At 37.1% G+C, this 23,802-nt stretch overlaps 1 protein-coding gene across 2 annotated transcripts in view; it reads right to left on the bottom strand.

Moving 5' to 3' along the window:
- LOC114650326 (SR-related and CTD-associated factor 4-like) overlaps nt 1-23,802 on the bottom strand; it is a 381,518-nt gene that overhangs the window by 49,266 nt on the left and 308,450 nt on the right. For both annotated transcript variants that reach the window (XM_051925744.1, XM_051925743.1), the window contains exon 18: nt 21,619-21,699. In XM_051925744.1, coding sequence (XP_051781704.1) covers nt 21,619-21,699 — 81 coding nt within the window. The remainder of the gene's footprint in view (nt 1-21,618; nt 21,700-23,802) is intronic.

Here is a 23,802-nt window from a genome sequence, read left to right on the forward strand (position 1 = left end):
TTGTGAAAGCCCGTTTCAGTCAATAAGTCTTAAAAACAGGTGTAAAGATATTGACAATAAGCTACGCAAACCCACCAAGACATGGAATCGTTGAAATCAAGTATCATTACATCTTCCTTTCTTAAAGAGAAGTAAGGCAGTACTTATAGAGGTATAGATATATATATATGTAAGCTTATATGTATATCTATATATATCTATATCTCTATATACATCTATATATATATATTTATATCTATATATACATAAATATATATATATAAATCTCTCTCTAATATATATATATATATATATATATATATATATATATATATATATATATCTATCTATATCTCTATATATCTATATCTAAATCCCCGCGAAGTACTGCTTTTAAATTTTTATTAAGAAGAAATGCTTTTTAAATTGAGGGAAAATATCCCAATAGCAATTTGTTAAGGATCTGTTTTTTTGTGAAGCAGCCTTAACACAGCTTTTCCGCTGTTTTATAAACGAACACCATATAAGGTCTTCCTTTTTCCTTGCTTCGCCAAGAAAGGAGCCTTTTTATTAAATCCAAGGGTTCGTTGCTTTTTTTTTTTGTTTGTTTATTACAATTGTTATAGTTCTGTTTGTATACGACGTTGTCAGTTCAGCACTCAGGTTGTAATATGACCAAGCTGTGCAAGCTTACTGTTAAGAATGCAACATATAGTTGTACATGAGAAAAGCAATCTTGCCTCAAATCAATGGCAACCTTTTGTAGGTCTATGAACTTAATTTAAAGTTTAGGTTTACACGGTGCTTTCTTTCTGAAGTACCTGCACTCATGAATATGTCTGTATGCGTCAGTCGCTCAAATCCCCGCGCTTCGCACCGGCGAAGTACTGCTTTTAAATTTTTATTAAGAAGAAAAGAAAACCTTTTAAAATTGAGGGAAAATATACCAATAACAGTTTGTTAAGGATCTGTTTTTTTGTGAAGCTGCCTTCACTCGAGTGATCACTTCGAGCTGACTTGCTGGCTAACCATAAGCGTTACCTGGTAGGTAACCACCCATACAATCAGATTGTGAATCAGACTACGAATGCCGTGAATGTAATTACCCCGATCTACATGCTGTCAAATAAACAAACCACATGCCGTGGCGCAATTTTAGGGGCTTCGCCTCTAGCGCTGACGTCCGAGGTTCGATTCCCGTACGGGAGTGAAGTGAGTGGGTGGTTACCTACCAGGTTACGCTTATGGTTGGCCAGCAAGTCAGGTAACATCAGCCACGGTGCCTTCAGTTGTGAGAAGCAGATCATAGAATGGATGAAAATAGTTTACTGTCAAATAATGCAAAGAGTACGCGACACGTCTTTCCCCCTTATTCTTGGTTCATCAGGCGTACACACTCACTGCACTCGCTTACGGTAATCGAACCTCGGACGTCAGCGCTAGAGGGGCTTCGCAGCGGTGAAGTATTGCTTTTAAATTTTAATTAAGAAGAAAAGAAAACCTTTTTAAATTAAGTCTTAAAAAGAGGTGTAAAGATATTGACAATAAGCTACGCAAACCCACCAAGACATGCAATCGTTTAAATCAAGGCGCGAGTCGAAAAACACCATCCCATAATATTAGTTAACGATTAACACATTTCTATATGTATTGTAAGCATACAATACAACTGATAATATGTTGTGCTTATTTATCTGGTGTACTCACATTTTTGCGCGTTTAACGGCTGAAATCTAACGTGGTTTGTGCCCTTCAGAATGAAAAGAGTTTGCATTTACCTTTTTAATAAAAGGTGAGCTTTTAAGCCTGAGAAATCACCCCGTAAATGCACACGTTTAATTGCACGTGTTAATATGTATGCTTACACAGTATTAAAAGACACTCAACAATTACACAGTATTAAAAGACAGTCAACAATTAACGTCATTTACCTTCGTTCCCGCGTTTGACTTGTGCTGTAAATCTCTTCCTCGTTTTCAGTTCACGTGATTACGTAGGAGGCGTAATACGTGATAATGCAATACGTGACTCCGCCTCCTCAATTAGAGTATATAGACAAAAAACAGGTTCCAGTTATGACCATTATGCGTAGAATTTCGAAATGAAACCTGCCTAACCTTTGTAAGTAAGCTGTAAGGAATGAGCCTGCCAAATTTCAGCCTTCTACCTACACGGGAAGTTGGAGAATTAGTGATGAGTGAGTCAGTCAAACAGGTTCCAGTTATGACCATTACGCGTAGAATTTCGAAATGAAACCTGCCTAACTTTTCTAAGTAAGCTGTAAGGAATGAGCCTGCCAAATTTCAGCCTTCTACCTACACGGGAAGTTGGAGAATTAGTGATGAGTGAGTCAGTCAAACAGGTTCCAGTTATGACCATTACGCGTAGAATTTCGAAATGAAACCTGCCTAACTTTTGTAAGTAAGCTGTAAGGAATGAGCCTGCCAAATTTCAGCCTTCTACCTACACGGGAAGTTGGAGAATTAGTGATGAGTGAGTCAGTCAGTCAGTGAGGGCTTTGCCTTTTATTAGTATAGATTTGGAAAATTTACCCTGTCTACCTCAAGAAAATACCATCATCACTTAAGGAGACTGCCCTCCATATCAACAAAAGATGCATCAGAGAAAGGTCAGGTAGAAGTGTTGTTTCAGAATGTTGAGGGTGAACCCTTCTCTATAATGTATTTCATCCATAATCCCCTGGCAATGAGGTAGATCACAGCAGAAAGGGAGGCCTTGGCCATAAAGTGTGTGGTGATGCAGGCCAGATATTATTACCTGTTGGGTCAAAAGACCACTTTGGGGATGGATAATGCCATTCTGGATGGATGGCCCAAAACTGTGTTACCAACCTGGTGGTTTCTGGCTTTGTAGTTATACTGCTTTATGTCTGAATAACGTGTATGAACCGTCCTTGGTGAAAAGCTCCACAGCAGATCTATCCAGCAGGGGGCAGTAGCTCCCTGGTTGGAATAAGTTCTTTTGTAATTGCGGCATGTTACATAACCCGAAACTATATAGATATGATAATAATAGGTGATACCCCTCCCTTAGTGATACGGCGATAAGAAATCACATAGGAGAAATAACTTAACTTTCTTTAATGACGATTTATGCGACGTAACAGATGAGGAATCCATGACAAGACTGTCACCGAAGTGTGAGCCCAGTGTATAGAGTCTGCCATTTTCGTCGCTGGACTAGAAGGATTTTCAGGATCGGATGACGGTATCTCCCATCAGTTGGTGGGCTTCAAAGGTGTGCCGGGCAATTTTCCAAGGCTTTATACTCTTTCTCCACGTGCAGGCCACTACTTAGGTAAATCATGCCATTCCAAACAAGGAAAAGAAGATCCAATGCCATGCTGACTCTGACACACAGTAATAGTGCAAAGCCCATTTTGCAGTTTGTCCTTAACTTGTCTTGTCTTAAAAAGCTTACCTAGCAGTTCTTATATGGTGAACTCCTGTGTGCTAAATCTGGCCTTGTATTAGCTGTACATGTGAGTGGATTTATAACATATTAAACTTATATACTTATTACAGCACAATATCCTCCAATCCATTCTTTACAGCTTGAGAAATACCTATCATAATTTGCCCTGCCTACCAGTGAGACAAGAGTCAGTAGCACAAGGAAGACTGTTTAAGAAAAGGAACAGACTATGGATATGTTAAGAGAATTCTCTTACTCTTTTAGCAGAGGACCCAAAAATTCATGAAGAGGTCATGCCAGTGAACATTAAATTCAAGTGAAGTTACCTAGCCCATTAATGTGTGCAAGTGAGAGTTGACCAGTTTTTCATTCAGGTAACCCACCTTTAGGACTAAAACCTGGATGAAGGTATGGGGACCACAGTACATGTAGGAAAGCATTAAAAAAGTAATTCTGATGGAGACTTTTTGCAAACATTACAATAAATATACTTTAAAAGGATCTATAAGTTTCTAATATGGATTAATGTGCTACAGCTCCTAGGCTTTACTTGGGCAATTAATTCCTATTCAGAGACCTCAATGTACTGCAGAACTGTGACACTGATAAAAAGCTAACTAATGAAGACTAAGGCTTTACAAGTGCTAGTCAAAAACTGTCCAAACTTTCTGAAATATTAAAATAACCCCACAGGACTGAAAAACATGTTGAAAGCATTTGTATTTTGGTCAGCTGAATACTCCCAAGTGGTCTCATATGCTGTGCCTATAAAAAGTATTCAACCCACCCTTGAACTTTTTCTTGTTTTATGGTTTTACAATACTGAATCATAATGTAACTAGGCTTTTTTATACTTATAAGAAAAACAACTGAACTTATTTCCATTAAACCAAAAATCAGATGTTTATTATTTGTCTTCTATATGGGTATCAGTGCAAAAGAGAAGAGCATATTTCAAATTTCCATTTTCTAAAAAAAATTAAATTTTGTGAAGAAATGTTTGTATTTCATAAAAGTAACATATCAAACAAAAGACCACTTTTAAGATAAAAGCTTTGTATATATCCAGGTGCTAATGACCAACAACATATTGAGATGGTTCAAGAAAAATCATTAACTGCAATGAAAACAGGTACTGAAGGAATTAAACTGGGTGAAGGACAACTAAACTGTGAGGTGTGGTAAATGTGACATTTTAAAACTTCAAATCATTAATTTTTTTATACCAAGGCAAGAGTGAACATAGCAAAAAATGCACAAGGTGGTCATCAGCAAGCTGATTTCACAGAACACATGAGTTTTAAGATGTGCTATCCAAACTGTTCAGCTGTGAATTCACATAAACCGCACTAAAACCCATATATACCTCTCTGTAGTGCAGAGAAGACTTCTGGGAAGTGGTTAGCCATTTTTTTTGTCAAAAAGCCAAAAGTGGAAAGACAGCAAAGTGACTTCCCGAAGCATACACATGAAGTCCCCTTCACAATTATTTGCACCCTTGGTAAAGAGGAGTAAAATATGTTAATAAAAATTTCACATTTTGGTGAGACACCTTAATCTTGGGGTAAAAAATGAGTAAAATTGAACCTTTAACTGATGTAAATTTATTTGGGAAAAATTTCTTCACCAGTTATTATTTTCTAACAAAATCACAAGTGCCAGAATGGACTCCCTGTATAACATATTTTGCACAACTCCATTTTGCCCATAAAAAAGAACAGTGTCTTTTCCTTTAACATCTTATAAGGATGGTGAATATAGAGAAGGAAAACACGAGACCATTCCTCTCTATAGAATCTCTTCAGATTATTCAAGACCCTGGGTCTTTTCCTGTGCATTCTACTATTTTGCTCATCCCACTGTATTTCAATTGGGTTTAGGCCCAGGGACTGAAGTTTGACTTCAGTGTTCCTTTAATCATTCTTACTTTGATTTCACCGTATGTTCCAAATTATATTCTGCAGGAAGATCCAACAATAACCCAAGTTTTGGTTTAGGGACAGAGTCAGACAGATTTAAATGTGAAATATCCTGATATTTTATGGACTCCAAGATGTCATGAACCCAGAAAAGGTTCCCAGGACATTTATTGGAAAAACAGCTTTAAAAGATCATAGAGTGTCCATAATACTTGACCGTGGGGATCAGATTTTGTTTCAGTATGGCCGTCTTTTTACACCAAATCCATTTTGAATGTTTGTTGCTAAAAGGGTCAATTTTCATTTCATATGAATTGTTTTCAATCAAAATTCAAAACCATTTAAATGGTACTTAAATTTGTGGTTAAATGACAAGAAAGGCTTTTCTCTGGCATGAATGGGGGTGGCATCTAATGGTATTTAAAAGACTTTGGCCTCTGTGGCACCTCATATTTATAACTCAATGAAACAGAAAGTCATGGATTGCAGCTTGAAAGTTTCTACATGCTCTGATCAGCGTAAAAAATGCAGATATAGATGTAAAAACACTTCAGTTACATTTTGTTCAATAGAATTTCAACAGGTGCCAGTAATCGTGACACATGGTTTTGTTTAAAATAATAATTTTTTGATTAAGGACTATTGTTTCTCAGAATAAACTTACTTCAATTAAAGATTGGATTTCTCTCAGTTTTTCAGTAGGAGATAAAGGAAATTCATGAAAACGTGATTTATTTATTTATTTATTTTTTTTAACAACCCTTTTTACACATCTTTACCAGGGTTCCAATGATTGTTGAGGGGGCCCTGTGTGTATATATATATATATATATATATATATATATATATATATATATATATATATATATATATATAGCATACATACACACACACATCATAAAGTATATGGATTATATCTGTTATATATCTATAAAATTGTAAAGATTTTTAGGGCCGATTACTGTAATTGGTTAACTTCAAATACTGATTGTGATTTGTTTTCTTTATCCTTCTCAATTATAAAAAAAAAAAAAAAAAAAAAAAACTTGACACAGAGCTCCTGCATATCCAAAAATGAAAAAAGAAGCCTTGCACTTCATATTAAAGTGATATTTTTCAAATTAAACCACAGACCACATTTTATTAATAAAATTAAATTATGTAGCCAGCCACAGGGGATGCACAAACCAGTGTGTTTCTTCGTGCTGGTCCCAAGCCCGGCTAAATGGGGAGGGTTATGTCAGGAAGGGTATCTGGTGTAAAATTTAGCCAAATCAATATGCGGACAACAATACAAATTTCCATACTGGATCGGTCGAGCCCCAGGTTAACAACAACTGCCACCAGTACTATTAGCCAACAGGGTGCTGGAGGAAATTGGGCTACTGTTGGCTGAAGGAGAAGAAGAGGGGGTAGAAGTGTCTGGAGGCAGGAGGAGAGCAGGAAGGTAAAGAGAGTTGAAATGAGGGTAGGAACTTTGAATGTTGGCAGTATGACTGGTAAGGGGAGACGGTTAGCAGATATGATGGAGAGAAGGAAGGTTGATATATTGTGCGTGCAACAGACTAAATGGAAGGGGAGTAAGGCCAGGTGGATTGGAGGTGGATTCAAATTGTTCTATCATGGTGTGGATGGGAGGAGAAATGGGGATGGGGCTATTCTGAAGGAACAGCATATCAAGAGTGTTTTGGAGGTGAAAAGAGTGTCAGACAGAGTAATGATTATGAAGTTGGAAATTGGAGGTGTGATGATGAATGCTGTTAGTGCATATGCCCTGCAAGTTCGGTGTGCGATGGATGAGAAAGATGATTTTTGGAGTGAGTTGGATGAAGTGATGAACAGTGTACCCAAGGAACAGAAAGTGGTGATTGGAGCAGATTTCAATAGACACGTTGGTGAAGGGAACAGAGGAGACGAGGAGGTGATGGGTAGATATGGTGTCAAGGAGAGGAATGAAGAAGGTCAGAGGATAGTGGATTTTTCCAAAAGGATGGACATGGCTGTGGTGAATACGTATTTTAAGAAGAGGGAGGAACATGCAAACAGGTAAATTACATCCTATGCATAAGAGTTGATCTGAAGGAGACTTAAGACTGCAAAGTGGTGGCAGGGAAAGTGTAGTTAAGCAGCATAGGATGGTGGTCTGTAGGATGACGTTGGAGATCAAGAAGAGGAAGAGAGTGAGGGCAGAGCCAAGGATCAAATGGTGGAGTGAGTTTAAATACTTGGGATCAACAATACAGAATAATGGAGATTGTGGAAGAGATGTGAAAAAAGAGAGTGCAGGTAGGGTGGAATGGGTGGAGAAGAGTGTCAGGAGTAATTTTGTGACAGATGGATATCAGCAATGTTATATGGGTTGGAGACGGTGGCACTGACTAGAAAGCAAGAGACAGAGCTGGAGGTGGCAGAGTTAAAGATGCTAAGATTTGCACTGGGTGTGACAAGGATGGATAGGATTAGAAATGAGTACATTACATTCTTTTATCTGTTACTAGCCATGGTACCTGCTGAAGACAGGTAATAGAATAACTTAAAAATATTTGCTATCTCTCGTTCTACATACAGTACTGTGCAAAAGTTTTAGGCAGGTGTGAAAAAATGCTGTAAACAAAGAATGCTTTCAAAAATGAAAGTGTTAACCATTTATTTTCATCAATCAACAAAATGCAGTGAATGAATAAAAGAGAAATCTAAATCAAATCAATATTTGGTGTGACCACCCTTTGCCTTCAAAACAGCATCAATTCTTCTTGGTACACTTGCACACAGTTTTTGAAGGAACTTGGCTGGTAGGTTGTTCCAAACATCTTGGAGAAATAACCACAGATCTTCTGTGGATGTAGGCTTCCTCACATCCTTCTGTCTCTTCATGTAATCCCAGACACACTCGATGATGTTGAGATCAGGGCTCTGTGGGGGCCATACCATCACTTCCAGGACTTCTTGTTCTTCTTTACGCTGAAGATAGTTCTTAATGACTTTGGCTGTATGTTTGGGGTCGTTGTCCTGCTGCAGAATAAATCTGGGGCCAATTATAAACCTCCCTGATGGTATTGCATGATGGAGAAGTATCTGCCTGTATTTCTCAGCATTGAGAACGCCATTAATCCTGACCAAATCTCCAACTCCATTTGTAGAAATGCAGCCCCAAACATTCAAGGAACCTCCACCATGCTTCACTGTTGCCTGCAGACACTCATTATTGTACCGCTCTTCAACGAACAAACTGCCTTTTGCTACAGCCAAATATTTCAAATTTTGACTCCTCAGTCCAGAGCACCTGCTACCATTTTTCTGCACCCCAGTTCCTATGTTTTCATGCATACTTGAGTCGCTTGGTCTTGTTTCCACGTCGGAGGTATGGCTTTTTGGCTGCAACTCTTCCATGAAGACCACTTCTGGCCAGACTTCTCCGGACAGTAGATGGGTGTACCTGGGTACCACTGGTTACTGCCAGTTCTGAGCTGATGGCACTGCTGGACATCTTCCGATTTCAAAGGGTGATAATCTTGATGTGTCTTTCATCTGCTGCACTAAGTTCCCTTGGCCGACCACTGCGTCTACGATCCTCAACGTTGCCCGTTTCTTTGTGCTTCTTCAAAAGAGCTTGAACGGCACATCTTGAAACCCCAGTCTGCTTTGAAATCTTTGTCTGGGAGAGACCTTGCTGATGCAGTATAACTACCTTGTGTCTTGTTGCTGTGCTCAATCTTGCCATGACATGAAACTGTCTTCCACAACCACACCTTGGTAGCAGAGTTTGGCTGTTCCTCACCCAGTTTTAAGCCTCCTACACAGCTGTTTCTGTTTCAGTTAATGACTGTGTTTCAACCTACATGTGACATTGATGATCATTAGCACCAGTTTGGTATAATTGGTTGATCATACACCTGACTATAATCCTACAAAATCCCTGACTTTGTGCAAGTGTACCTATAAGAATTGATGCTGGTTTGAAGGCAAAAGGTAGTAACACCAAATATTGATTTGATTTAGATTTTTCTTTTGTTCACTCACTTTGCATTTTGTAAATTGATAACAATAAACAATCATTATTTATATTTCTGAAATCATTCTTTGTTTACAGCATTTTTTCACACCTGCCTAAACCTTTTGCACAGTACTGTATATCTTCAGCGTCTTTCCTGTGTATCCATGTATGTCTGAAACTCTCTTCACTGGCTCTTCTTCTTGAGCTTGTTCCCATGAAGCCTGCTTCCTAGATTTCATCTTTATTATTTTTGAGACACCGTTTTTGCCTCCTGTCCACTGTTGCGCTTTTCACCTTCTCCTTTCACAATCGCACTTCCTTTTTCGTTGTGTGAGCCAAAGCCAAATTGACCAATCAGATTGCTCTGATGGACTGGACATACAGACCATATTGTTTTACTATGTAGCAGATTTTTCTAGTTAAAAATGTGAGGTGCTGTACTAAAGATATCCTTGACCATCATTCAGCCCAAACAACCAGTTTCCACTTTAATTACAGGATAAAATGAAAACATTTGGACTCATTCTCTCAGTGTCTATTGAAGATGCAACTCTCTATTCTTACTTCATCTAAACATAAATATTTGCCATTCCTATCCTTGCACAGGACAACTCCTCAGACTCCCTTTTCCCAGTTAATTACTCCACTTTGTATAGTGTAAAACCCTATATTCCTGTCTCCACTTTCTCCTAAGCATTGATGGTCTCAGAGCTCTTTTGTTTAACACTAGAATCCCTGAAGCCTATGAAAAAACTTGTAATCCCAGCCCACCTTAAATCCCTTCGCACCTCTCCATCAGTGTCTTTTGTTTTGTAAATGTGTCTATCAGCATAAGCAGCCTGCTATCCCATCCCCCCACTTGACGGAGCTTAGCTCGGGCAAAATGTTCTCCCAGCTCAAGCCAAGGTTCCTTATCTGCATGTGAGGTGCCTGAGGTTGTATAGGGTAAATACAGTATATCGTTATTTGGAATACGTGCATTTCATGCGTGTTCCGTTTCTATAAAGATCTGGGTAAGTGTAAGATGAAAGAAAATTTGAGGCAAGAAATGCTGAACGAATACCTAAAGAAAAAACTTCTTTCCATATTACAGTGATCCCTCACTATATCGCGCTTCGCGGCTTCACTCTATCACGGATTTTATATGTAAGCATATTTAAATATATATCGCGATTTTTTGCTGGTTCGCGGATTTCTGAGGACAATGGGTCTTTTAATTTCTGGTACATGCTTCCTCAGTTGGTTTGCCCAGTTGATTTCCTACAAGGGATGCTATTGGCAGATGGCTGAGAAGCTACCCAACTTACTTTTCTTTCTCTCTCTCTTGCGCTGACTATCTGTGATCCTGACGTAGGGGGTGTGAGCAGGGGGGCTGTTCGCACACCTAGACGATACAGACGCTCGTCTAAAAATGCTGAAAGATTATCTTCACGTTGCTACCTTCTGTGTGCAGCTTTTAAGTATGCTGCACGGTGCTTCGCATACTTAAAAGCTCAAAGGGCACATATTGATTTTTGACTTTGTTTTTCTCTCTCTCTCTCTCTCTCTCTCCCAGCTCCTGACGGAGGGGGTGTGAGCTGCCGCCTTCAACAGCATTGTACCGCAAGCCAAACGGCCCTATTGATTTGTTTGCTTTCCTCTCTGTTTCCTTTGAAGAGGAAGATATGTTTGCATTCTTTTAATTGTGAGACAGAACTGTCATCTCTGTCTTGTCATGGAGCACAGTTTAAACTTTTGAAAAAGAGACAAATGTTTGTTTGCAGTGTTTGAATAACGTTCCTGTCTCTCTACAACCTCCTGTGTTTCTGCGCAAATCTGTGACCCAAGCATGACAATATAAAAATAACCATATAAACATATGGTTTCTACTTCGCAGATTTTCTTATTTCGCGGGTGGCTCTGGAACGCAACCCCCGCGATGGAGGAGGGATTACTGTATACTAATAATGACATGAAGTGTATAATGTGTAAAATGTTTACCCCAAATATCAAATAAACATGTGCACTTTTATTCAAGAATATAACAAAGAAAAAAAAATTTGATTTACATGTTGCTGTCAATGAGCTAAAAACCCAAGCTCATATGTCAATTGACAGGAAATTGTTATGTATTCTTGAATGGCGCAGAGGTAAGAACTGCTGCCTTATAACCCAAAGGTACAGAGTTCGAGTCTCAGTGCTCCAAGTACTGAGCTTCAGCTATTACTATCTATATATATAAAAATGGAATGGGTGGGTCGTCGGGTGGGCCTTTTTTTCATTCCGTCGTTTTTTCGACGTTTTGAAAATGTAGAATGATTATTTGATTTTTTTGTTTTTATTTGATCGTGTCTATGTAGCCGCCGTCGTAATAAAGTATCGCTAAAATCGTCATTTATCGTAATTTATTTTTGACGTATAACGTCGCCGTCGTCGAGGTCAGTGATACCAGTGCAAAAAATCTGCTTACGGTTGAAAGACACGCCCTACTCACTGGACAGTTAAAAACACCAATCAAACTAACGATGACATCAAGTATTACCCAATCAAAAGTAGGAAAGGAGGCATCTTCATAAAATGCGTGTGGGGATGATTTGCATGAGACGCTGCTTTAAAAAAAAAATGATAAAAAAAATACGGGATAAATCCCGTCCAGTATTGATTCAAAACGGGACGCGCAATTTCATTCTCAAACGCAGCATGATTCCGTATTTTAAAGGACGGGTGGCAACCCTACAGTGCCAGGTAACCACCCATACAATCACATTGTGATTCAGACTAGGAATGCAATGAATGTAATTACCCCGATCTACATACAAGGCGAAAGTCTTGCAACATTCAAAGATGATGGTTTGGGATAAGTACACCATACAACATAAAAGAGCTTATGAAGCCTTGAACCGAAAAAAGCAACATCTCAGAGATCGTAAAAAAAAAAATAGGAGCTAATGTCGTTTTACTCGCTGTAGATTTTAGTCAAACATTACCAGTTATTTCACGAGGGAGACCAGCACATCAACTCAACGCGTGTTTAAAATCCATGCTTCTCCCACGCTCGGTTATATGTCGCGTGTTCTCGGGTAGGTGCACCAAAAAATGTATACATTTAAGCATGTAATGGGCAAACAAAAAATGAGGTATACCCGAAGGCACAGCAGTAGTACTTAATGTAACTTTACTTCTTAAATGTTAATGTTTTACTGTTTAATAATTTATACGCTTCTTATATGTTGTTCAAATTCTTTTATCAAAATACCACTGACAGCGCAATGCACGATAACATCGAGTGAATACACCATACGCATCCGCCCACGGCTGCCCTGCTGTGCGCAGATAGGACTTGATTGTACAATAAAATAAAATAAAGATAAAAAGACTAAAACAATCATCACCCATAAAGCGGATAGTAGACGTGACGTACTATATGTGTACCACATTTCAAGTGTATAGGTGCAACGGTTTGCGAGCTACAGGTCATTTAAAATCCTGGACAGACACACAAATTGCCACGGTAGCAAATTACAGAAGAAGATTTTACTGTTTAATAATTTATATTTATATGAAATGTGCTTCTTATATATTACTTCATATTCTCATATGATAATGATGTTAATGTTTATATTGATTTCTGTGTTATTAAAACTGCATGTATGTGTGTATATGTATATATATATATATATATATATATATATATATATATATATATATATATATATATATATATACTAGCAAAATAACCGCGCTTCGCAGCGGAGAAGTAGTGTGTTAAAGAGGTTATGAAAAAAAAAGGAAACATTTTAAAAATAACGTAACATGATTGTCAATGAAAGCCCGTTTCACTCAGTAAGTCTTATGTGTGTGTTTATGTATGTGTGTGTATATATATGTACATGTGTATATGTACATATGTATATATATGTATATAAATGTTTATGTGTGTGTGTATATTATATATATAATATATATATATATATATATATATATATATATATATATATAAATAAAAGACAGCAACAGTTATAACAATGACAACACAATTACATTGACAATCATGTTACGTTATTTTTAAAATGTTTCCTTTTTTTTTTCATAACCTCTTTAACACACTACTTCTCCGCTGCGAAGCGCGGGTATTTTGCTATATATATATATATATATATACATATATATATATATATATATATATATATATATATATATATATATATATATATATATATATATATATATATATATATATATATATATACGAGCTGTATATACCCGGCGTTGCCCGGGGCAGAAGTAACCTAATCGGTCAAACACTTACATATATACCAAAGTAAACCTACTCGGTCAAACAGTTACATATATAAAAAAAGCGAACCTAATCGGATAAACAGCTTCATATATACAGAAGCGAACCTAATCGGACAAACAGCTAATCTATATACATAAGCAAACCTAATTGGTCAAACAGTTACATAAATACAAAAGCAAACCTAATCGATGAAACAGCTTCATATATACAGAAGCGAACCTAATTGGTCAAACAGTTATGCATGTGCAGAATAATTTTACAAAGATTATGCGTGTTAACAATCATTAAAAAGAAAAGATTGAGGAACTCTTCTTCTATATGTGATGAAGCTGGATGAAGCTGACTTGACGAAGACGTAGGTGGCATAGATTGGTTTTCTAAAACAGAAGAAAAAAATGAGTATCTATTATTATTTTAAATTAGAATGAAAATGAGAACCTTGATTAGAGATAGATTATCCGTATTAAAATATGTGCATGAATAAACTTTTGCTAACTCTCTAGCAAAAGTTTATTCATACAAATTGGCATGGGATGGCTTTGTGAAAAAGTAAAAATTAGATAAAAATAAATTCAGAATGCGTACTTCGATTTGACTGAGATTATCTGTAATGATGAAAAAAAAGTTTAGTATGTTTTTTTTTCCATACAGGAAGGATGTAAAACCTTACATACGCACCCTTCAGCCCGTACTGAAGGGTAGTGTCAGATTCTTACTGACTAAAAAACACCCTTTTTATTCCACAGCTACCCCAAAAACCACTATTAGGCATTACTTTGGGGTGGCAGTAGTTTAGTTATGAAACAGCTGGGTCCTGAAAAAAATCTGTCTTATTAGTGGCTTCATCACATATAGAAGAACAGTTCCTCAATCTTTTCTTTTTAATGATTGTTAACACGCATAATGTTTGTAAAATCATTCTGCACATGCATAACTGTTTGACCAATTAGGTTCGCTTCTGTATATATGAAGCTGTTTGATCGATTAGGTTTGCTTTTGTATTTATGTAACTGTTTGACCAATTAGGTTTGCTTATGTATATAGATTAGCTGTTTGTCCGATTAGGTTCGCTTCTGTATATATGAAGCTGTTTGTCCGATTAGGTTCGGTTTTTTTATATATGTAACTGTTTGACCGATTAGGTTTACTTTGGTATATATGTAAGTGTTTGACCGATTAGGTTACTTCTGCCCTGGGCAACGCCGGGTATATACAGCTCGTAATATAATAAAAACATACATTTGATTTGAGTTTGTAACACCCGGTGTAAATTTTGGGTACTTGTAAAAGTCAGCGCTTGGTTTTTTACTATTCACTTTTATTTTGTCAGTGACATTCATGTGGTACAACGAACTTGCCTCTCCCTCTCTGAGTTGATGGCATTTATTTCTGTTCTTTTCACAAGAGCAGCGATGACCACAGTTGGTCAGCTCAGCTCAGAACTATGTGTTGTGTTGGCAATCAAAGATATGATGTCCCATGACCGCTATCAGACTACCATACGGCATTTGCACTTTGACAACAAAGACACCCATGCAGAATGTGTGAAAAACAACAGATTTGCTGTGATTTCGGACATCTGGCAATGTTTTGTTGAGAACTGTGTTTTGAGTTACAACCCAAGGCAAAGACTTTAAGTCTGTGGTCATAAAGCTTATGGAGCCGTCTCTGGAAAAAGGCAGAATCGTAACAACAGACAGCTTCTTCAGAGCGTTTTTGCTGGATAATAGACTGCTGCATCACGACACATCTCTGCTTGGCACCATAAATAAAATGGGACTTCCACCTGCATCTAAAGTCACTTTAGTATGCGAGCAATTTGCCACACTAGTGTTTAGATCTGGCAGTGCCATGCTGACAGTGTATATGTCCAAAAGGAAGCTTTTGATTTCAGTCTGTAACAACCAATGTGAAGTTTTGTAACCTGTAAAAAATCTTGCCGAAGTAACCAGACACAAAAACACTGGTGAGATGTTTCAGAACACTTTTGTATTCTTCCTGCTGCTACAATCAGTATTTACATCATAATAACCCCCAGGGAGCCAATTCTGGAAGCTGCCATATATGTCCTTAGCCATAATGTTTCTTCCTCATTCTGGTAAAGATTAAGCTTGCCTCATCTGTCTATAAAACATCGCTCCAAAACTCTTCTCACTCATCTTTCTACTCTTTTGTGAACTCCAGTCTGACCTTACTATTCTTGGTGCTATTGAGAGGTTTGTATCTTGTAGTGTAGCTTCTGCATTTCTTCTCTGTAATTCTTCTGGTATGGTGAATACTGAAACATACACTTAAACCCTTTAAACTGTATTTTACAGCTGTAGATGTTATTTTTGTTTGTTTTCATAGCTCCAACAGTACCCCTGTCATCAGCTACTGTGGTCTTCCTGGGATGGCCTGTTCCTTATACTTCCAATGGGTCCCTACTGTTGATTGAATGGAATGTTTATATCTTTTTTTTATACCTTTAATGTTAATAACAGTCCTCAAATACAAATTTCAAAGAGTACAACCAACCATACAAACTCTTTAACATGTAAAAGGTCTCAAATTAAAGAAAAAATTAACACCTGAGCAATCAGAATCACCCGTTAATCATTTCTCTCAATACATATGTGTTGCTGGAATTGGGAGAGTAAACATAACAAATGTAATTTTTACAGTATTGTTTAATATTCTACTTAATATTATTTAATAATCTTCTATGCGGTGGTGTGCAGGGGAGGCAGTATTAAGAAGAAGGACGCCTCACGCCTGGACAAACTGGTGAGGAAAGCAGGCTCTATTGTAGGCATGGAGCTGGACAGTTTGACATCTGTGGCAGAGCAACGGGCGCTCAGCAGGCTCCTATCAATTGTGGAGAATCCACTGCATCCACTAAACTGTGTCATCTCCAGACAGAGGAGCAGCTTCAGCGACAGACTGCTGTCACTGTCCTGCTCCACTGACAGACCGAGGAGATCGTTCCTCCCCCAAACTATGTGACTCTTCAATTCCACCCGGGGGGGGGGGGGGGGGGGGGGGGGGGGGGTGGGGGGGGGGGGGGGGGTGGTGGGGGGGTTTGAACATTAACATTATTCAAAGTTATTGTCTGTTTTTACCTGCATTTTTATTACTCTTTAATATTGTTTTTTTTTTTTGTATCAGTATGCTGCTGCTGGAGTATGTGAATTTCCCCTTGGGATTAATAAAGCATGCATCTATCTATCTATCTATCTATCTATCAATCAATCAATCAATCACAAGGCCCTGAAACAGAAATTCTACTTTTTTAGTCTAAAATTAATTTTTTTTGCTACAATACATAAATATTTCACAAAAAATAACTCATTGTTCTAGTATTTGTGCTTCTCACTTTGTATGCACACACATTACCAACACCTTTTTTACATATTTTGTTATGCTGCAGCATTATATTAAAAATTTTAACTTATTTTTCTTCTTTATCAAACAAAACTCGATAAACCAGAATGAACAGGGAAAAAACAGGGTTTTTGGATTTTTTGGCAATTTTATTAAAAATAAAAAAGCTGAAATATCACAGTATTATTCAAAATCTTTACTAAGAACTTCATTCATCCTTGGATATAATGCAACAAAGCTTTGCACAATGCGATTTGAGAATTTTTTCACATTCTTCTATGTAGAATCTCTCATGTTCTGTCAGGTTGGATAGAGACCATACGTTGGCAGCTATTTTTAGGTCTCTCCAGAGATGTCTGATTAAGTTCAAGTCTAGTCTCTGGCTGGGTCACTAAAGAACATAGAGTTGACACTAAGCCACTCCCGTGTCTTCATGGCTTCATGATTACGGTCACTGTCCTATTAGAGGGCGAACTTTCGGCTCAGTCTGAGGTCCAGAGTACTCTGGAGCAGGTTTTCATTAATAGTATCTCTGTAGTTGACTCCTTTCAGCTTTCCCTCAAATCTAATTAGTGTCCCAAGGCCATGATGCTGCTGCCGCCACCATCCTTCACCCCTGGAATGGCATGGTACATGTGGTACCTTGTTTCCCCCGGATGCGATGCATAGAATTGAGGCCAAACAGGACTATCTTGGTTTTCATTACATCCCAGAATCTTGGTTTTCATTACATCCCAGAATCTTGGTTTTCACTGTCCGAGAGTCCCTTTTTTTTTTTTTTGCAAATTCCATGCAGGCTATTATGTGTCGTCTGTTCTCTGCTATAAAGTCCAACTTAGTGGAGTGATGCAGAGGTGGTTGTCCTTCTGAAGGTTTCTCCAATCTCCACACAGGTTTTCTGAGCTTCAAAGTTCTTCTATTTAAAAAGTATGGAGACCACAGAGCTCTTGGGAAGCTTAGGTGCTCTGGAATTTTATTGTAGTCTTCTCCAGGTCTGTGCCTTGTCACAGTTATGTCTTTAAGCTCAGCAGGCAATTACCTTCAACATCATGGCTTGGTTTTTGTTCTAATACACTTCATCAGCAGTGGTACCATATATAGACAGGTGTGCGCCTTTCCTAAACGTGCAGTCAATTGAATTTACCACAGGAGGTCCAAACAAGACGCAGAAACATCTCAATAATATTCAGTAGATGGGCATGTGCCTGAGCCAAATCTCAAGTGTCATAGCAAAGAGTCTGTAAAAATGTATCAATGTGGTATTTCCTTTTTTATTTCTAATAAATTTGTGAAACTAAAATGTTGTTTTTCAGTTTGTTATTCTGGGGTATTGAGTGTTGGGTGTAATTACCTTATGAAGGCACTGCATGCATAAAAATGTAAAAACACATCGCCACTAGAAAATTAAGGGAAGGACACCTTCAAAAACAAATACTTTTTTAAATCAATGTTTATTTTACTTAGTCATTAAAAATACAGCATCACAAGACACGTTTTAAAACAAAAAGGGACATATATCATAACAAACAGCAAGTGGAAAAGTTTTCAATAACAATTAAAGGCTAAAGTGTACATTAAGAAGAGTAGAGTAGACAAATAGCCTATGAGTAGACGATTGGTACTATAGCAGAATCAGGATGAGTAAAGTTGTAGCAGCATAAAGGAATTTAAAACACTAATATAATTGAGTTAACTGAAATGCCAGATATATTTCATTTCTTTAAATGTCCATCAATGAAGTTTTATGAACACATCTAATGAAAGCGCGTCAGACAGCAGAAGTCATAAAGTTAAATAAGCACTAATCGAGAGCTGCAAAATTTGTCAGAGGATCTTATTTGTCAAGTGGGTGAGGGTACAAGCTTCAGTAAACTTGGGTGTTTAAAGTAACAGCTTTTTAAACTTGAAGGAGAAGTCTAAACATACTCAAAATTACTGTGTTAGTCAGTATAGTATAACCAGGTGATGGGAGACGTGCTCACTGGGATTGGTTTGGCAGCAGTATATTGAACTTGTAGAATTTGGTTGATGGTTTGAGGAGAAAGATAGATAAAAGGAGACTTGCAGTAATCCTGTTGACAGGTAATGAAGGTATGACAGAGGATTCTGCACAGGAGTTGGCAAGGAAGGTTCTTGATGAATGCACATATTGGTTTTTCAAAACTCAGCACATTGTCAAGAATAGCTTCAAGACTGATGACAGAATCAGAATACAGAAGACTACAGAATAGATCAGAACCAGTGAGGAGGAATTACATTTTTTGGGGCTAAGATGGGGATTCTACATGAAGCAGAAGCACTAACTTCAAGTTAGTGAATGTAATTTAGGCAGGAATTCACTTTTGAGACTGTTGTGTAACTGAAATTGTTCTTCACGTGGAGATATGTGTCTTTGGTATATTAGGACATGCTCGTGAAGCAAGCAGCTCAGAGATAAAAAGTAGGCATTGAAAACATGTGAACCAAGTACTTAACCCAGATAAACTGCAAGAACAGAAGCTGCAGATAACTTGCTTTATTATCAAGCATAAAAGTCTCTTGCATTCAGGGATGAGGAAGCACATTTAGGAATAGAACATTTTTGTAAATCCAGCATAAATTTAATGAAGTTGTCATAGAATGTAAATATTAACTGTTTCACAGTCAATGGTGAGTCCCAATAGCAGCAGTACAAAGGAGAAAACCGCATCAAAAGTCAGCAGAATACAGCAGAGCTGTTTTTACATTTTTGTTTTCAAGAGCTTTGAAGGTTCCCCAGCTCCTTCTACTGACCTAAATTCCCCAGTTTTCTAAGGACAACAAATATTTAACTGAGTTGTAAACACAACAAAGATACCTTGTTGAGTGGGATTTAGAACACTAGATCTTAGGGTCGCATTGGGCAGGTTTTAAAATAGTGGATATGTACAATGACCAGCATTTATGATTCTAAACAATAAAATTAGTTGGCAGAATAGAAAAAGACAATATGGAGACATAACAAACCTTAACTGTAATTATGTCATTGTGTGAGCAATCAGGGATGCTGTTCATAGGCATTTAATAAAACAAACTACTCAATGATGTAAGAGATTCAATAACAACATACTAGCATTCTAAAGAGTCATTTTGCTTATTTCCAACATAATTTTAATATAATCTCAGAAAATGAAGTCTCTTATTTATGTATTTACACTCTGCAATATGTTCATTACAAAAACATGTACCATCTGTAAAGTATCTACTTTAACACTAGAATTACCAGAGCCTACGAAAAAACTCGTAAATCCGTCCCACCTTAAATCGCGTCTTAAATCCGTTTGCACCTCTCCGCCAGAGTCCTTTGTCATCTAAATGTGCTGATAAAGCTACTAGCAGCCAGCTATTCCATCCCCCCACCGACTTAGAATGAACTTCTCTCCTAGCTCAAGCCTTGCCTTGATTTGATTACCTGGGATTGAAGTGGAGTTTTACAGTGGAAATAATTCTAGCGTTATTTGGAATACACGCATTTCATGTGTGTTCCATTTCTATAGTTGGCTGTGCAAACACATTTTTAAAACAGAAACGTTTTTCATATTCTAATAGTAAATGACAAAATGTAGGCATAAACTATATAACGTATGAAGCCTGAAGTCCATATATCAAAGAAACACTTTCACAAAAGGTACAAATAAAAGAACACGTGCGCCTTCATTCAAAAAAAAAAAAAAAAAAAAAGGCCGCGTTAGCATGCCACATTGACACTCTTACTACAACCGCAGAAGTGGTGTAATGGTATCAGCGCCTGACTGGGAATCAGAGGGTGGCGAGTTCGATTCCGCACGGCTCCACTTCGAGAAATTAACTGCTCTTATTCTTACAATTTTAGAGTAAGGTTAGCTTTTTTTCCCACACAAGCTAACCTTTACCAGTATCATAAGTTACACCGCCTGTTACAGACTGAAATCAAATTTATATTGTTACTCTAAAATTGTAAGAATAAGAGCAGTTAATTTCTCGAAGTGGAGCCGTGCGGAATCGAACTCGCCACCATTACACCACTGCTGCGGTTGTAGTAAGAGTGTCAATGTGGCATGCTAACGCGGCTTTTTTTTTTTTTTTTTTTGAATGAAGGCGCACGTGTTCTTTTATTTGTACCTTTTGTGAAAGTGTTTCTTTGATATATGGACTTCAGGCTTCATACGTTATATAGTTTATGCCTACATTTTGTCATTTACTATTAGAATATGAAAAACGTTTCTGTTTTAAAAATGTGTTTGCACAGCCAACTATAGAAATGGAACACACATGAAATGCGTGTATTCCAAATAACGCTAGAATTATTTCCACTGTAAAACTCCACTTCAATCCCAGGTAATCAAATCAAGGCAAGGCTTGAGCTAGGAGAGAAGTTCATTCTAAGTCGGTGGGGGGATGGAATAGCTGGCTGCTAGTAGCTTTATCAGCACATTTAGATGACAAAGGACTCTGGCGGAGAGGTGCAAACGGATTTAAGACGCGATTTAAGGTGGGACGGATTTACGAGTTTTTTCGTAGGCTCTGGTAATTCTAGTGTTAAGAACTAGAACAGAGAGAGGTTTTCTGACAAATGGTCAAAACACATAGTTAACTTTAAAATTAAAATACTTTAAAAAGTAAGATTTTCTAAAATAAAGCAAAAAACTTACAAACTGGAACTACTGAAGAATTATTTGTAGGTAAAGAAGCACCAGTCCCCAAAGGAGGCAATGGAGCAGGAGGGAGGAATCCTGACGTACAAGGAAAAGAAAAAAAAAAAAACATTAAGCAATCAGCAGAAACAAATTTTCTCTTTATCTTCCATTCACTAATTTACCCCATTTTAGCAATTTGTCCACATATACAGATTCAGTTAGCCCAAAATGAACCAAATAAACAAAAAGTAAATGGAATCTTAAAATTCATTGCTGTCTGGGTTCAAACTTGACATGCCCAGAAAAAAATAAAGTAACTACATGTGAATACTGTGGTACTCCTACAAATTTAATTTTTATTTAACACCATTTTCAGAGATGAAGGCAAGGAACACCATATACACTATGGGGGTAAAATCTTTTAAAGATTATACCACAAGTTATGTTCAAAATCTTAACACAAAGTGTCAACAATACATTACCACAGCCTTTCCAAAACACAAAATGCCTCTGCATTGGCAAATAATAACATTGAAAGTAACCTTTGCAAATACAATTATTAAAGCTTAGAAAAATTCTACAAAAAAATCACAGGTGATTGGATAAAACATAAGCATAAAAAATAATTCTAAACAAAGAGGGAATTTTTTATTTTTAAGTGGTTAAAAAAAAAAAACACACACATGGACACAAATGAATATAGAACCTCAATACGGAACAAATACTTCGCGAGAGCTTAATGACGAGTGACCACATTAGTTCAACAGCAGAAAGTTGGGGTCTGGAACAAGAATTGATCATTTTCTTAAGAAGGGAACTTTTTGACAACTTACAATTTTGACAACTTAGCTTTTACTAAGTTTACAAAGCATCTGGCTGTTCAATAGGGCAGGGGATGTAATCCCAATTCAAATGCATGAACCGAAGATGAGCTAAAAAATACATCTTATATTTTAATTGATCTCAGAAAATAAAAAATTTTCATGACCATCATTTGTAATGTCATATTCTCAGTTTACACTTTAGTGTATATACTGTAAATAAGGCTTCTAAAGGTAGCAGAGGCTGAAGTAACCTATATATTTTTCCTACTATCTCTGATAATACAAAAAGAAACTGCCACAAGTTCATATTAAAAAAAATAAAGTGTATTACTTATAACTGAAATTCCAATAAGAGCAATGCTATGGTCCACAAAAGTGAAAAATGAAAAGAACTAAATTTAGTATGAGATCCCTATTTAGTTTTAAGGGATAACATGAGTATTCACCATTGTAACTAAGGTTAAAATTTCCTTTGTAAACAGCAACTGCTTTTATTATAATACGGAGGAAGTCAAAATTATGTTAACACTAATAGTATTGCTATGTATATACTTATATACAATATCTGTGAACAATTTATGTGTAACAAATAGTACATGTGTTGAACATGATGGCGAACATGTTGAGATATTCCTGTAAATTATCTTGCACATATGTATGTTTTCTGAATAAATTGTTTCCGCCATTCAAATGTTAACATAATTTTGACTCACCCTGTATATATTTGTTATGTAAAAGGTTGCTGTTAACCCCTAATTGAATCAGTTTTTTTTTCTCTTTACAGTGTCTTGTGAAAGTATTTATCCTATGGACTTTTGCAGCTCCTTCAGTGTTATACTTGATGTCTTTGTTGACTCTGTTTAATGCCATCCTTGCTCAGTTTGTGAGTTTTAGTGGGTGGCCTTCTCTTTTAAGGTTTGTAGTGGAGCCACTGTCTTTCCATTCAAATTTTAGGATTTTTTTTAATAACCCAACCCTGACCTATACTTCTCCATAATTTTGTCTCTGACCTGTTAATGACATTAATAGTCATCCAGGAAAAAAAACCTGGGCTGCACTGGAGTTATGGGTGCCTTACTGTTGTCATGGTTTTCCTATCTCTCTGCTGTATCATGGTCTTCCAGAGAGTCACCATGACTTTCGCACGAGGTTATCATTTTAATCATGCACTAGGAATGCCAAAACTTTCAACTAATAGTTCATCTTAAAGTACATAAATTCCTTTTTCTCAGTTTAGACAGTTGTACAAATTAGCACATTTTGTCTTTTCAAAAGTTCAACTCTGATCAGCTAATGTGCCAAAGCATGCAAACAGAATGGTACCTGTTGTGTCTTTCAATATTCATTTTTTTTGACTTTGGTTGACACTGATTTC

The sequence above is a fragment of the Erpetoichthys calabaricus genome, chromosome 4 (assembly GCF_900747795.2).
Source record: "Erpetoichthys calabaricus chromosome 4, fErpCal1.3, whole genome shotgun sequence".
NCBI classification, from domain to species: domain Eukaryota; kingdom Metazoa; phylum Chordata; class Cladistia; order Polypteriformes; family Polypteridae; genus Erpetoichthys; species Erpetoichthys calabaricus.